The 14,962-nt window shown below is 43.2% G+C and overlaps 1 protein-coding gene across 1 annotated transcript in view; it reads right to left on the reverse strand.

The window, feature by feature from the left end:
• Positions 1 to 10,967, reverse strand: part of DLG5 (discs large MAGUK scaffold protein 5) — a 95,068-nt gene extending 84,101 nt beyond the window's left edge. Inside the window, exon 1 of the mRNA XM_053949269.1 lies at positions 10,605 to 10,967. Coding sequence (XP_053805244.1) covers positions 10,605 to 10,905 — 301 coding nt within the window. The 5' untranslated portion in view covers positions 10,906 to 10,967. The remainder of the gene's footprint in view (positions 1 to 10,604) is intronic.
• Positions 10,968 to 14,962: the final 3,995 nt, after the last annotated feature.

Below are 14,962 nucleotides of genomic sequence, written 5' to 3' on the forward strand. Positions count from 1 at the left end.
AGATGAATTCACAGAACTTTTTATGTGCATTTTCCTCCATCAGCTACTACAACCTTCAGAAAGGATCTGGCTCATGTGCCCACAAGAAAACTAAACAGATACAGGGGAAAAACAAATCAACTCCACACTGTATTGTTGCAATGCAGAGTTGCAGAAGAAGAAAAAGAACTTTCCAGAGATGCTGAGCAACGGGCAGTGTAGCACCCTGAAATTCCTTACAAGAGAGCACAGTGCAACAAAGTGCTCATTACTGTAGCCAGGCAATAGCCACTGCAATCCTTCCAGTTCCACCAGTCTGCCTTTACCTTCTGCTTATCACTGGCACAGAGGAAATCACAGGCCCCAAAAGACACGCTCGGTATCAAAACCATACTAACAACCTGGCATTTTGCAGCCCTGGAGAAATTTGCTATAGTTGGCTCTAAAATTAAATTGAGATTTGACATTCTAGACAATATAATGAGGTACTCCCTGACAAATGAAATTTTATGCAAGTCATGTATGCACAGCATATCACTGAAGATCAACTCAGCCAGGGATAGAAAAACAGCTCAGCATTTACACTGTGTTTTCTTCCAGTCCAGCACACACTACACACAGGTTTCAGCCAAACATTGTTGTACAGAACAGGACTGCAACTAGCCTTGACAGACAAGTTTTTCTTGTATGTTTTTCTGATTTTCATATTAATACCAATGCTCCTGACAGCCTACCAAGTCCTAAAATACCAAGGCAAAAAGTATCTCTGACCTTAGGATCTGAAACTACTACTCCGTGTTATCAAGAAACGTTCTGCTCAGCCAAAACACTGCTCTGACACTTGTAGCAGTGCAGCCCTTGAAATACTCCTGATTACCTCAAAGGAGCCAGGAAAATAGGAAAGGTTCACGAACCAGGATAACAAATGATATATCTGAAATATAGCATACCTTAAAGTGCTGGCCTACACATTTTCAATGCCAGTAGTTTAGAAAAATATCTCACTATATGTCTCTCAAAGTTCATGTCTGGAGTCGATACCTAAGTCAGCCTCGAGTTATTCAATAAGGGAGGGAGGCAGAGCTAACCTCTTGAGGTAAACTAATCAGACCCTTAACCAAAAGTAGTCAGTGCATCTTACAGCAAGTGTCCTTTCCCAATATGCCCTAAAGGTAACTAGAAGCCTCAAAACTTTAAATTTTCCCATCAAAAAAAAAAAAAAAAAGCAATGATTGCTTGTGCACTGTCAGAACAGCAGAGGAAAGCTGTGGCAGTCTATCTAAACAGAGAGGGGAAAATAGGCAGCCTGAGCATTTTAAGGTTGATTGCCACAGAAAGCAGAAAAGGGATTGAACAAGTCAGATTTTCATTAAAAGAAGGGAAAAAATACCAATACCTCAAGGGGAAAAATAATATAATTGAGAGTGAATGCCCTCATGAGAATCCCTCTTTTTTGATCTTGAGAGGGTTTAGTACTGCTTTTTGCACTTTCATTACTACTAAAATTCAGGTACACCTACAGAGTTTGTTCAGAGTCCAGCCCTACATCAGAAGTACATGATGGAACAACTGATGACAATAACAAACCAGTTCATAAACTACAAAGGAAAGCCTACTATGATGACTTTTTTTTTTGTTGGTGAGGTTTTTTATTTTTGTTTGTTTTGTTTTTCTTTAAGACCTTAGCATTTTATATTCTTTTTAACCACACTTACTTAAGTCAAATGGCCTTTAAACTGAAAGAGTAAAAACACATCCTACATTCAATTAAAGCTTAAGCAAGCTCTCAAATAACATTGCTCTTATGAAAGTGTTCAGAAAAGAAAAGCCAGACTGGAAATTCATGATTACTTTAAATATTGAGAAGTGAAGTTAATAACCGGGTATTTTTGTTGTGCTCATGCATTTAGCCTCAAATAAAGCCTTTAGATAACCTGATTTCACCACCATTAAGCACACACACTTTCTCACCACCTGAAAAACACATCATCATGACCTAAATGCGAATTAGACCTTCTTAAAAATTACTGCAAGTGTTCACAAGATTATGCATGAAGTGTTTAAGAGAACTTTAAAACTGAATATCAAGATTCCCTGAAAGAAGTTACTAAAACAACACCTGCCAATCTTCTGTCACCTTCTAGTTGAAGAACTCCCAACAATTCAATCAACCCCTCTTTCTGCAAGAGGATCGTAACTGTGGAAGGCAAACTCAGATTATATAAGTGCTCCAAAAAGAGCTAGATCACATGGTTACCCAAGTCTCAAAATTCCTCCTATGGTGATTTTTCCACAAAAGCATGCAACAGAGGAAAGCTAGCTACAAGAAAACCAAATACAAACAAGAAAAACAAACAATAAAGATGATAAATATAGTTCTATGTTTATTAAAAAAAACCCATGAACATCTGCGTAACAATTCAGACAGATTAGTAATTGTCTACACCAGCTTTATTTCCACAACCCAAAAGTTCTGATTCTTCTACAGAAAACCATACTTACGCTTGTTAGTCTCAGTAAAAGAGAACAGACTTGAAAAGGGATTTTGGTGCACCAATATCAAAAGAACACAGTTCACTTATATCAAAAGTGAGTTCACAATTCCCACTACGTTTTACATTCATCCTCAAGGAAAATACCTTCCTACCTACACCACAGCTATCTCTTCCCATACAAACTCCATTTTGAGCACTACTGAGCAGCAAACAACCATCAGCCTCACTTTCTGAGGTACAAGAGGTACTTTACTGATGACATTGTTCAACCCAGAGAGCTTAATATGCGAGGCCTGGATTCTGCCAACATTTGCACATGCCCAACCTGATACATATAAATGGGGATTACTCACATGCTGGAAGGTAAGTACATGAATAATAAACATGTTTGTGAATCAGCAATTATGTGTACGCAGAAAAAAAAAAGCTAGAGCAAAAGGAGACTTTTAGGAAAACTAATTTGAAGTAAGTTTAAAGAACATTGGCTTTGAGGGTTTGGAGGTGGGGAAGAAGTTTTTTGGTTTATCATCCAATATATAATAAATTGTCAACTACATAAAAAGTCAGCAAAAAACCAACTCCTCAACTCTCCAGTTGAAACACTTAATGGTTTCACATTCTCACTTGCTTCTTGTCTCCAGCTGCAGGTCAGTAAATCTTAATCAGGGTGATACAGGCTATTTAAAATACAATGCCTTCATCAGACAACTAGACAAAAAAATGATTTTCAAAAATACAAAGAGCAGCTCTCCAGAACAAGCATATTAATACGGTGAACAAGCAAACTGCTGAGCAGCTCAACCCATGAGCTGTGAAATTAGAGGTTTTGGAAGCTGTGAGGAAGAAGGTGGTGTTATAGATAAGATATAGGCTGCCTTTAACTTCCTCTGACACCGGTTTGGGTAAGAAGGGCTTTCCAGTTGTAGTATGTTATTCTGTATTCCCAGTAATCATAGACTGTCAAGAAAAACGTCGTTCAGCGTTCACCTCGAGTGGCCAAGTGCTTCCATCAACTTCAAGGGCCATCAACTCTTGCTATCACCACCTTCAGAAGCATGGAAAGGGTGCCCCATGGAGATCAGACTCTTGCACAACAGCTGACAACCCAGAGTTAACCTTATTTGTTAGCTACAACAGGAGTGGATACTGGTATTACCCCATCAGCACCTGCTAGTGCACCACAACCTGTGACGGGCATATGTTGCACGTCATTGGCTATTTGGAACTGGTTTCTAAGTAACACCACTATGGACCTCCTTCCATATTTTAGTATTTCTGGCTCCCATTGACAAAAATTAATATACCAGAGTATCACTGAGAACTCAAAAAGAATGGCCCTTCTGGAAGAGCCAGGCTCCAACATTTGAGACAGACTCTTCAGAGGATAGCATCCTTCTTGTCTGCTTCTATTAGAAAAAGCACTGTTAGCCTCAAGCCAAAGCTGAGCCACTGCAAACTTGCCAGCTCCTACATCAGAATGATTCAGTTCTAAATTGCCACTGTTCACAAAAAAGCAGCCAACGACTTGCATCTTGAAGGTCACAAGTAATGTTTCACCATGAACTACTCAATATAGTTCGGTAGCCTAGATGTCTCACCTACGTGACTACAGCTCTTTTCACAAAAAGTTACATCCACTAACAACATGTTTTTCTGTCTCCATCTACACTATGAACAGTTTACATGAAGAAATGGTGTAGCATTACTATACATACAGCATTTTACAATTCTTCTTATGAAAAGAACCACAATGGGAACTAATTGCTTCACACTAGCACCCAATATGGGCTGTGGTTTATCACGGTTTAACCCCAGCCAAAACCAGAGCAGCACTGAACAACTGTGAAAGATGCCTCTGTCCTTGGGATTTTACAGAGTAAGGAATCATTACAAGCAATTTATCAACACTTACTGATATCTTTCTAGCAACTGGAGTTTTGAATAATGCATTTTAATGATAGAAAATAATAATTAAAGTAACAATTAATAGGAGTTTGGAAAACTAAGATGCAAAAATAAAGAAATTAAGGTAAAACAAACCAGAAAGTGGCAGAAGCAAGCAGTAAATGGGAGAAAAAAATATTTAGCTCATATTAGAGGCTGCTGAGAGAACTGGAAAGCCCAAAGTGAATACCTGTATGGTGGACTGGATTTCACTAGCTAGACAAGGGATCCAAAAAAATCTGACAAACCAGGACCGGTTACAGCTGCAAGAGAACAGTGAGACTGAGAACGGTAGTTAAAACAAGCTAAAGATCTGAAACCTCTGAAACAGGCAATCTTTAAGCTTTAACAAGTAAGTAAGGAGCAAGTTACAGAAACCTGCTGGCTTTCCTTAGTGATCATGTCTAATTTTGTAAGACACCAAGTCCTGTATGTGTCCAAAGCAACTTGATAGTTGGATGCACCAACACCACAAAAATGGTTATTATTCCCTTTACTCTGATGAAAACAATGTCCCCAGGATTTTACTGTGGGCAGCTTTCTTTCCACTCCTTCCCTGAGCACAGGAAAACTGTAATTTAGATCTACCACCCTTGGGATTTATGAACTACTAAAATATGCATTTCCTTCTTTGGAATTGAGAGCCTACTTCCATGAACTTACTACTATTAGACATTTTGTTGGGAATACCCATCTGAACACTTGCCAGAATCTCCCTGGCAATTCCACGAGATACCAAAAATCTGAGATCATCAGAAGACACAGGTACTGCTAAACTACCGCCAGGTATTTTATCGAGGTTAATTACTGCTCAGCGCTGCTGCTGAGCTGCACCCCTCCAAAGGTGACTTCCGAATGCTGCCTGCTTTTTCATCAACACGATTTAAGAAATTCTGCAACAAGGCTTGCGTAGCTACCCTGGGAATTAATAACAGGTCTGGAAAAACCCAAACATACTGCTCTACTTCTCCCACTCTTCAATTTTCAGTGACAGAAGGGAGTATAAACTGTACTTAATTGCAAAATTGTCAGTTCAGTCCTTGAGTCAGTAAATCATGTTTTTACACTTCTCCTCATTCTCCCCTCTCTCTGGGGATGCACACTTACAGCACTAATTCTCATCTTTTTGAGAAGCGTGTCTTCTCTTCTCCCCTTTCTTCCACCTTGCTCCTACAGGAGTGTCACAGCACATGCTGCAGTCAAGATGGCCACAATACAGAGTATCACCATACAATATCAGAAAGCTTTAAGCATCCCTATACAGAGTAACACCATACCTCATCAGAAAGCTTTAAGCTTCTGCCCTTCTTGTTCTTTAGCCCAGCCTTTTATCCCCTCATGTTCCTGCACTGCACCTGTGTGCCCTCTGTTCCCTTTGGTGGTTGCTCAGTGCCCCTGGGCACTCCATGGCTCATTGCTGTCAGTGCTGCTCACCTGCTCCTCACAGCTGTGCCCACTGGGGATGAGGCTCAGCCACAGCCCCACTCCCAATCACCACACACTGCGTGCCTACACTGAGAGCACATCCTGCCTCCCCATCTCACACTCTTCCTCCAGAGTCTCTCAGCTCCTCACTAGCACAAATTCTCAATCCCACTCCTTTAGCCAGTCACCAGGCAATGCTTTGTGGGGATCAGTCAAGACTTTGTGAGAGATGAGAAAGAAGAAACAAAATGTAGACATCCCAGCACCAGGTCCAAGCAGTCATGATTCCAGCTCTTCAAGGTCAACCCAGGAATTACTACATTTCCTGTGGGTCTCCTGAGATGCTGTCAGAGAAGTGGGTCCCAGCTGCCTATCTCCTAAATTTATACTTACAGAGCTTGCCTTTTGTGTTTGGTTTTAAATATGCTGAAAGACTTCAAAATATTTAAAACTTTGTGATTTCAAATCCCATATTGTCCAAAACAACTTGGTTCATTTTTTTATATACAAAGCAGACAGAGGAAGTTGAGATAATCCCTCTAAAGAGAGCAAAAAGCTGAAACTTTTTTTCCCTACTCTTAAAACATGTCCACATTTACTTTTTGACTGGGAATTAACACTTTATGTCTGACCAAACACAATTAGGAAACAAAGTAAGTCTTAAGAAAAATTTTCTAAGTCAATGTATAACCATCTTCTTTCTTTCTTTCCTGCCCCTTTAAAGATCTTTTTAAATATGTAATCAATTTTGAGTTCGAAAACGTAAATTCTCATCTTGAAACTGTTAAAGAAAACACCTTTAAAGCCTGACACATGCTCACTGGCTGCAGCTGAAGGAGTACAGAAGACCAACTGCTTATACAAACCTAAAATTTTATTAACTGTGCAAGCTGTAATGAAGCTTTTGAGTTCAGCAATCTTGTCAGTTTCAAGATAAAGTGCACCTCTGCAGCCCCACATGTTCATCTTGAAAACAAATTCCAAGCTCAACAACCAAACCTGCCTTTTTCCCATCTTTGTAGTATCATAAAAATGTAAGTACAAAGCTCTACATTATCTGAAGCAATTTGAAGACTACAAAGGTTCCTCAGGTTTCCATTCTGGTCTTTTAATTACATGTAAAGAATTTACATGTAAAGAATTTACATCTTCATAGCACTTGTCACAATGAAGTACGTTCCATTGCATTATTGTCATGGATATGTTATATAATGTAAAATTCACATATAGCAATAGTAAGAATGAAACATTTTCTGGTAAGCAAGATATCTAAGAGACAACTGAATGCTCAGAAGTAATTTATTTTCATATTAGAAAGGATAGGTACTTCCATCAGGATGAGGATTTCCAAGATGCATGATGGAGGTCATTTGCCAAATCAAGTATTTAATGGTAATCTATAAGTTCACCCCCAAGTAAATATACAAATATCCTAGCATACTACTTAAAGAATTCATCCATGTGCAAAATACTAGGAGATTTTAAATCAGCCAAGCAACCACTCTCACACGGGCAGAGCCAATTTCTCTCAAATCTTTACAAAGCAGTGCAATGTAGTAATCAAAAGTTTTACTCAAGGAAGAACTAAAGTCTCTAAACATGATTAAATGAAACAGAAAATCCCACTTGATTTTAGCTTCTGCTTTACAGAAGGTAATTTCCTGTTTGATTTTGCAGTCTTAACTAACACTGTTGGGCATACTATGCTTTATTTCAAATTTGAGAAAACTTTAAAAACATACATTTTATTGGAGAAACTATACAGTTTAAGGTTTAAAATCAGCAATTAGAAGTCCCCATAGAAGACAAACGTCTTTAAATGGTGACTGAACAGGGGGAAATTCTATGAAGATAAAAAAGCTCTTTGTAGAGACAGAGTGAAAAAATCTTTCAGCAGCTACCAGGACCCCAGTTATTTCCCTTGAGCAGTCTGCCCAGCTGTTTACCTCCCTCTGTGTGGCACAGATAAATACTTATAAAAGTGTCAGCTCTACATTGTCCAGCCAGTCACAAGAACTGCTGGTATAAATAACAACCAGTGTTCCCATCAGAGTTCACACATTGCCTTTAAAGTACAAAAGGAGGCAATATTTAAACTGAGAAGGAAGAAAACACTAAGTAATGGTATATATTGCACACATAAAAATGGATGAAGAAACACTCATCCTACTGTAGTGAGTGGTCTGTATGCTGATTTCTGAAACCTTGAACAAAATTATGTTGCTAAATTACCTTCTCACTTCCCTCACAATAGCAGCATACTGGAAAAAAAGAAATTAGCAAACACCACTACAAGACTATTTGATTACAAATAGTTTTCATTTCCAACAAGCACTCAGGTGATATGCATTAACCTCCTCTTCTGAACAATACTAAAATTACATGTACCACTGTAAGCTATCGTTTTTACAAACACTAATGCATGTAAAAAACTTATTCAACTCTATAGGTTCAATCTTATTCAACTCTACAGGTTCAATCAAAGGGATGTTTGAGACATGTGTTTTTTACTTTTAAGAATAAAGGCATTTTATGTGACATGGACTGTTTCACTTTGGTATTTTAAATACATAATCCAACACTTCTCACTGCCACATGTACATCTTACTTCTTGCCAAAAAAACAAAAAGTGACTTGATTCATCCACCTACAAAATCTCCAGTGAAAAGGAGTAAAACTCCCAAATGGCACAAGAAGAGCAGAGGGGTGGTCAAACTTCCTACAGGGAGATGTTGGAATTAAATTGATTACATGTTCAACCTTTCTATCACAGTTACCCTCAAACATTAACTCTTTATGAAACACATCCAGGACAAACACGCAAAAAGACCAGGAATTACCAGAGACTTTAAGTGGACACACAAGCAGTCTCATGACTAATTACCATAACGCCACTTCAGGGGGGTGCTGGAATATATACACCAATATTTGAAGGCTCAGGTCCACTACCTTTCTATGGTTTACTATTAATTAAGCTCCCTATCAGCAATCTCCTGTGAACTATTTTTTAAACATGTTTATCACAAGGAAAACAAATCCGTAACTCTCCAAGTTAGTTTTATTAGAACTGATAAATGAAAGCAATTACATTTTAAAACTCATTACATCAGAGAAACACCCTTCCCCACACACGTTAGTTTAACTCAGATTAAGCCTCCTGAACCCAGTCAGCCAAACAGGATATATCTCACTTTGACAATCAAACTACTTTTCCCTCGAGAACTCAGTGTTGTGAGACATTCTTCAATTCCAACTTGCATTTTTAAAATGAAGACTATTACTATGTCCAGCATATATTTTTTTTCTACTTTTCATATTTACACCTTTGATTTTAAGCCTGGGGAGTGCTGGTAGCACAGTACCATCAATCCACCCTCTCAACAAGACAAGAATGAGCTTTACTCTAACCATACAAAGCCATCATGGGTACCATTCTGGAAGGCAGTGAGTGCCCTCATCTCCCATTGTCAGACCACATAACGTTTCAAGTATTGAGGTCTATTGTTCAGTCCATTTCTCTCCCATCTTGTGAGGTCCTGCCATATATTCATTAGAAAAGGCCATACACTACACCACACTGAAATAAAACAAAACCTAAGACCCCCAGCATTTGCGTTTACTTTTACCATCCACAGCATAATTCAAGTAAGGGCAGAGTACAGAGTGCAACGACACATGCAAGGACTATTTTCCAGAGAGAAAAATATCTTAAATGGCTTTATTTTCTTAAAGAAATTGTATCATTTGTAAGAGTCAGGAAACCCTCCCAAAGCATTTCCTTATGTAAATAGGTAGTGACACAGTAAATCCTGAATCCAGTAACAACAGCAAAGAGAGACCCCACATTTCTGAATCAGTGAACTTGATCACGCTGCATAAGAATACCTACACATCACTCTAATACAGAATTACCATTTACTCCAATTTTTCATTTAGAAACAGAGCTGCACTTGCAAGGCCTTATGTATTGTCACCTACCGTAATTTTAAAGCTTTGGTTTGTTCGCATGAAAGTAGGCTGTGACTTGTTTTGGAGGGAGGAAAATAGGGAAAGAACTGTGGATCAAAGCCCAACTTACTTAAGGAGGTGTTTTACACCCAAAATCTTCTCGTCTAAATTTGCAGTTAAATCAATGTTCTAACCTGTTCTAACCAATGTTCAGATGATTCCTGTTCTAACCACCTAGAAAAATTACAATATAGCCTCAAACAAACACATGGCAGTCCAGAGAAAAAGAGTTACAATATTTACTCAAAGGCACATCTGCTGGAGTCCTGCCCGCCAGCCAACTCCGGCAGAGTGGCTGCACGGGGGAGTTGCAGTTCTGCCCGGTCAAGAAGCGGCTGTGTAACACCGCCGGCGTTGGTACTCAAGGGAGAAAAACCCCTTCGGGTTCGGTTTTCCCGAGCCCCCAGACCCGACTTCGGGAAACGGCAGCAGCCGCAAGAACCAGGCTAGGCTGCCTCTCCAAAGGGTAAGGCACAGCATCCGCGGCACCTCTCGGGGACCAGTACCAGCGCTCCCGCCAGGAGAGAAAGCGAAAGGGTCGGAAGCAGAAAACAAACAAGCATCGGGAGCCCAAGAGCAAACACGGGAGAGTTTTATTCTCCACCGGAAAAGGAGACCCCCTCCCCCCCCCGCCCGCTCCCTTCCCACCTTCGGGCAGGGGGCCCCGAGGGGCCCGCGCTGCCCCGGCGGGGGTGGGCGGGGGCAGCCGCTGCCCTCCTCCTGCTCCCGCCCCGCGCCCCCGGCCCCACTCACCGGCCGTCTCGGCCGCGGCCGGCGTCCCCGCCACGCCGTTCAGGTAGAGGATGGAGAGCAGGTGGGGCTGCGTCTTCTCCAGGGCCACCCGCAGGTCCTGGAAGTGGTCCCGTTCCTTGCCCAGCAGCAGGGCGATGAGCAGCTCGGCCTTCCCGCCGCCCGCCGCCTCCAGGTCGCGCAGGTCGCGGGGGCCGAGGGCGCCGGCGGCCTCCAGCAGCTCCACCACCTTGTCCACCTCGGTCATGGCCTGCGCCAGGCTCTGCCGGCACTGGGCGAGCAGCTCCTTGTGCTTGGGCTCCATGGCCGCTGCAGGGCCGCTGCCGCCGCCGGCCAAACTTCGCCCGCCCCCGGCCCCGCCGCTCCGCCACCGCCGCCCCCGGGGAGGCGCGGGCCGAGGCGGGGCGGGCTCCGCCGGCCGCCCTCCTCCGGCACTCGGCGCCCCCGCAGCGGCCCCCGGCGAAACTTCGTCCGGAGGGGAGGAGCGGAGCTGGGACAGGACCTGGGCCGAGGGCGGCTTTGCCTTCTCCTCTTCCTCCTCCTCCTCCAGCAGGCGGGGGACGAGCCGCCGTCAGGGGCTGCTGCTCCTCTTCCTCCTCCGTCTGGCGCCCCGCTCGCCTCCTTTCCGCCCCCCCGGGCGCCGAAACAACTTCTCCTCCTCCTCTCTCCTGCCCGCGGGAGGGGACCGCCGAGAGCAGGAGCCGCGGGGAGCGCCGCCGCTTCCCGGCACCCCGCACCCCCGCGGGGCAGTCGGGATAACTTCTCTCCGCCGCTCGCCGCAGCCACACGGCCTGGAGGGGGTGCGGGGAGACGGGCTCAGCTCCAGGCGCCTCCTTTCATCGGCGGGCGCACGCAGCCATATTGGCTACACAAAGCTGCCGCCTGCGCCGAGACGGGGCTGCGGCATCGCATCGCCCGCCCCGCGCCGCCCGCCCGCCGCAGCGGCCGCCGCTCCCCCGGCCCGCTCTGGCCCGGCCCGGCCGCCGCCCGCCCCCCGGCCGTCAGTCAGGGGCGCCCCCCGGCCCCCGTGCGGCGCGGAGCGGGGCGGGCCGGGGATGGACCCGCGGCGCGGCCTGCCGGAGGTTCCGCCGCTCCTCCCTCCGGGGCTCCGCCGGGCCAGGACGGGGTGCCCAGCCCGGGTGTCTCGGCGGCGAGACAAAGGCGGCGCTGCCGCGTTGGTGACGGGCCGGGGCCGGGCGGACTGTGCTGCTGCCCTCTCCCGAAGCCGAGAGCGGCCGCCTGTTGAGGCTGCCGGAGTCGGCACCGGGCGGCAGCTGCAGGCGTCAAGATTTATTTCGTCCTAAAACGGGAAAAGCTAAATGTCAAAATAATAGCAGACTGCTTACGGGCTTTGTCCATTAGAATTAGCCAAAACAAAAGTTTGCAAACGAGATCTAAACACTAGTAAGAGCTGCTGGTTCATTTTCCTTGTAAATTTCTTCAGCGTTTCATGAATGACCAGAGACCAGGTAATTTACAAATAGAGTGCAGATGTGTCCGTAGTCAGCCGTAGCAGGAGCACGCAAATGTTTAGCAAAGAAATAAGAGAGTAACAACTTTTCTGTCTGAAAGTAAACGGGCTGCCAACATCACTTGCACCAAATGTTACCTTAATTTGCAAACAGACTGCAGAATGACCACGAGCAGTTCTCATCTTAAATTCACATTTCATACATTTCAGTTACAGTGAAAGGGCTTTACAGTAGTGGTGGTAACCCAGTTATATCAAGAAGGAACTGCTAATACCTGACAGTCTCTGGTCCAACCAATCCCGTGGTTTATTTAGTGTCCAGAGACCTGGACTCAGTGAGGTACAAGGGAATGCCTTTGTTCCCTAAAATTTCCTATCAACACACCCATTGGGAGAATTCAGGTCCTGAACTGAGTTTCAAGCCACTTTATGTAGCTCAGGAGATGATGATTTCTCTCATGTGAAAACATCTTGGGTTACATGTAATTGTGCTATGCATTCTACTTCTGGCAAAGGCAGAGAGAGAATACAAGGAGTTAGGGATTATTCTCAACCTTAAGTCATTATTTACAGAAATACTTGAAACTATGGGGTGATTTTGAAATAAGTATTTTCATGTTTGGTCAATTCATTTTTATTTAATGCTCTTGTAGACTAATTTCTTCTAATTTTGCATCCATGTTTTTTTCAACAACTTTCTTTGCTATACAAAATACACAGAGATTACCTTTGTTGTCTCATTAGACAACACTAATGCTACAAATTCCTGCAAACTATGTTAGCTCTAGTCTATTTGAATTTATCAGAAAATCTGCCTATTTCTCTCTACTAAGTTGGGCAGTTTAGCAGGTTCAGTAATTGTAGATTCCACAAGTGCTAGCTAACCAGTGTGCATTAATTGCTGGCATCACAGCACGGGTAAGAAGTGAAAGCTGCCTGGTGCCACCCACTCGAGCAGACCTCCCTTGAGGGCTCCCTGCCCGTGCCAGTGCCATGGCAGGCCCCTCTGTGCCTGCCGCAGGACACCATGCAATGGAAAGCTTTTGGAAGGTACAGGCCCAGGAAGACTGAAGAAAGATTGTACAAGTTATTCAAATATGTCCTTTTTTTTAAAGAGTTTCTAATCTCAGCTAATCTCCTTTAACAATATTATTTTATTGTGTATGTGCTTAAAGAGTTTCCTGTAAAGGAAAGGAAACATGCCATCAAATTTCATTATGTTAAGAGCCCTGCTTTAGGTCGATGCAGCAGTTCTCCGCTACTTGAAATAATAAGGACAATCTTGAGTTCTGTCCTCTTCCTGACTGGGCACTGAAGTGCACCCTTCACCAGGCATCATTCAGGCAGGCCATACCCTTGGCTATCTTGAGTCTCATTTCAAAACCTAGAGGGAAGTGGTGGCTCTGGGTACTGCTACTCCTGCCTTTCCCAGAAGTGTGTTGGTCCTGTGCCTTGGCTTCAAAATAAAACATTCATCTCATCATGCCTTGCCTGCCCCACCTTTTTCCTGCAGATCCACATCACCTGTTGCTCTTCTCAGGCAGTGCCAGGTAGCAGGTAAATCCCTGTTGTACCAGGTTTCTTTCTTTCTTTCTGGAAATGCAGTTTCTACCTTTTTGTCATATCTGAGTCTCTAACACTCCATTTGTCTGGCAAATGGCAAGTCTGCTCTCAGAAAAATTCAGATAAATTTCTCATTGCATAAAAGTCTCTTCCATGGGTCCAGCTGTCAGACCCTTGCCTGTCTAAAAGTGGGACTTTTCTGTTACCTCTGTTACCTAACTCAGTGTAGACCTTCTCTAGCAAGTGCAGGGAAAGTCTTCATAAGACATGGGTATACTTTGAAGACTCAAATTACGAAATGGATGCAAATTTATTATGCCAAAAGTTAATACAGAGACCCAAATTCAGATCACTACAGTATCCCAGAATGCTAACATTTTCTGATAAGACACCCTTTAGACATATCTAGGCTTTAAAACAGGCTTCCTATACTCATTCTAATGGAACTTTTCATTGGACAATAGTCTTCTGTGCAAAATTAGTTGTCACTCCTCAAACATTTCCTCCTCTGCACCTGTCTGCTTACTGCTGCCCAAATCGCAGCAGCAGCTCTGCTGCTGTAGGTTTCCTAGTAAATCCCCTCCTCAAAATCCTCAGTTTGAACCAATGACAGCTTCTAATGGCCAGAAATAGAAGCTTTTCTTTAAGATTAGAGGATTTTAAAATTAATTTTAAATACACGGGAGACATTTCATTTGCTTTTTGGTATTGGAGCTCTTAGGATACAAGTCTTCAGGCTCCAGTGGCAGTCGTGTATCCTAGAAATGGCTTTGTAACGAAAGCTGTGTTTTCTCATGTAATCATATGATTCAAACAACTGTGGTTTAGAGAAAAATATTGAGAGATTTACAATAAGTAAATGGAAGGAAGGTTATGCAATCTCCAAACAGGCATATGAAAAATAGAAGATATCACCAATTTAAGGTGTTAAGGGAGCAATTTAAGAATAGAGCTCTTTAGATACAACGTGATCACCACAGAGACTTTGTCATGGGTATAACACAAAACACTAGCAGCTAAGCAGCTCTCAACAGCAGCTTATTTTTTCATATTAATATAGCTGATAGACAATTAATTACCATTTGCAGGATAGGAAGGTGCTGGTTTAATGGGTCAGCAGATCAAAGCATCTCATTTAGCCATTAAAAAAACCCAAAACCATAATGTGAGCAGTCTGGCCAGTGCCCAGGGAAAATATTTCACCTGGCAGTATCGTATCCAGGAATGGGCTATGCCTATAAATTCTGAGATCCTCAGAGCTCCTGCTGCAACTGCAGACTGAGGGAGCTGCTGTTGGACACTCACAGAAGCACAAGGATCATTTATC

The sequence above is a fragment of the Vidua chalybeata genome, chromosome 8 (genome assembly GCF_026979565.1).
Source record: "Vidua chalybeata isolate OUT-0048 chromosome 8, bVidCha1 merged haplotype, whole genome shotgun sequence".
Lineage (NCBI taxonomy): Eukaryota > Metazoa > Chordata > Aves > Passeriformes > Viduidae > Vidua > Vidua chalybeata.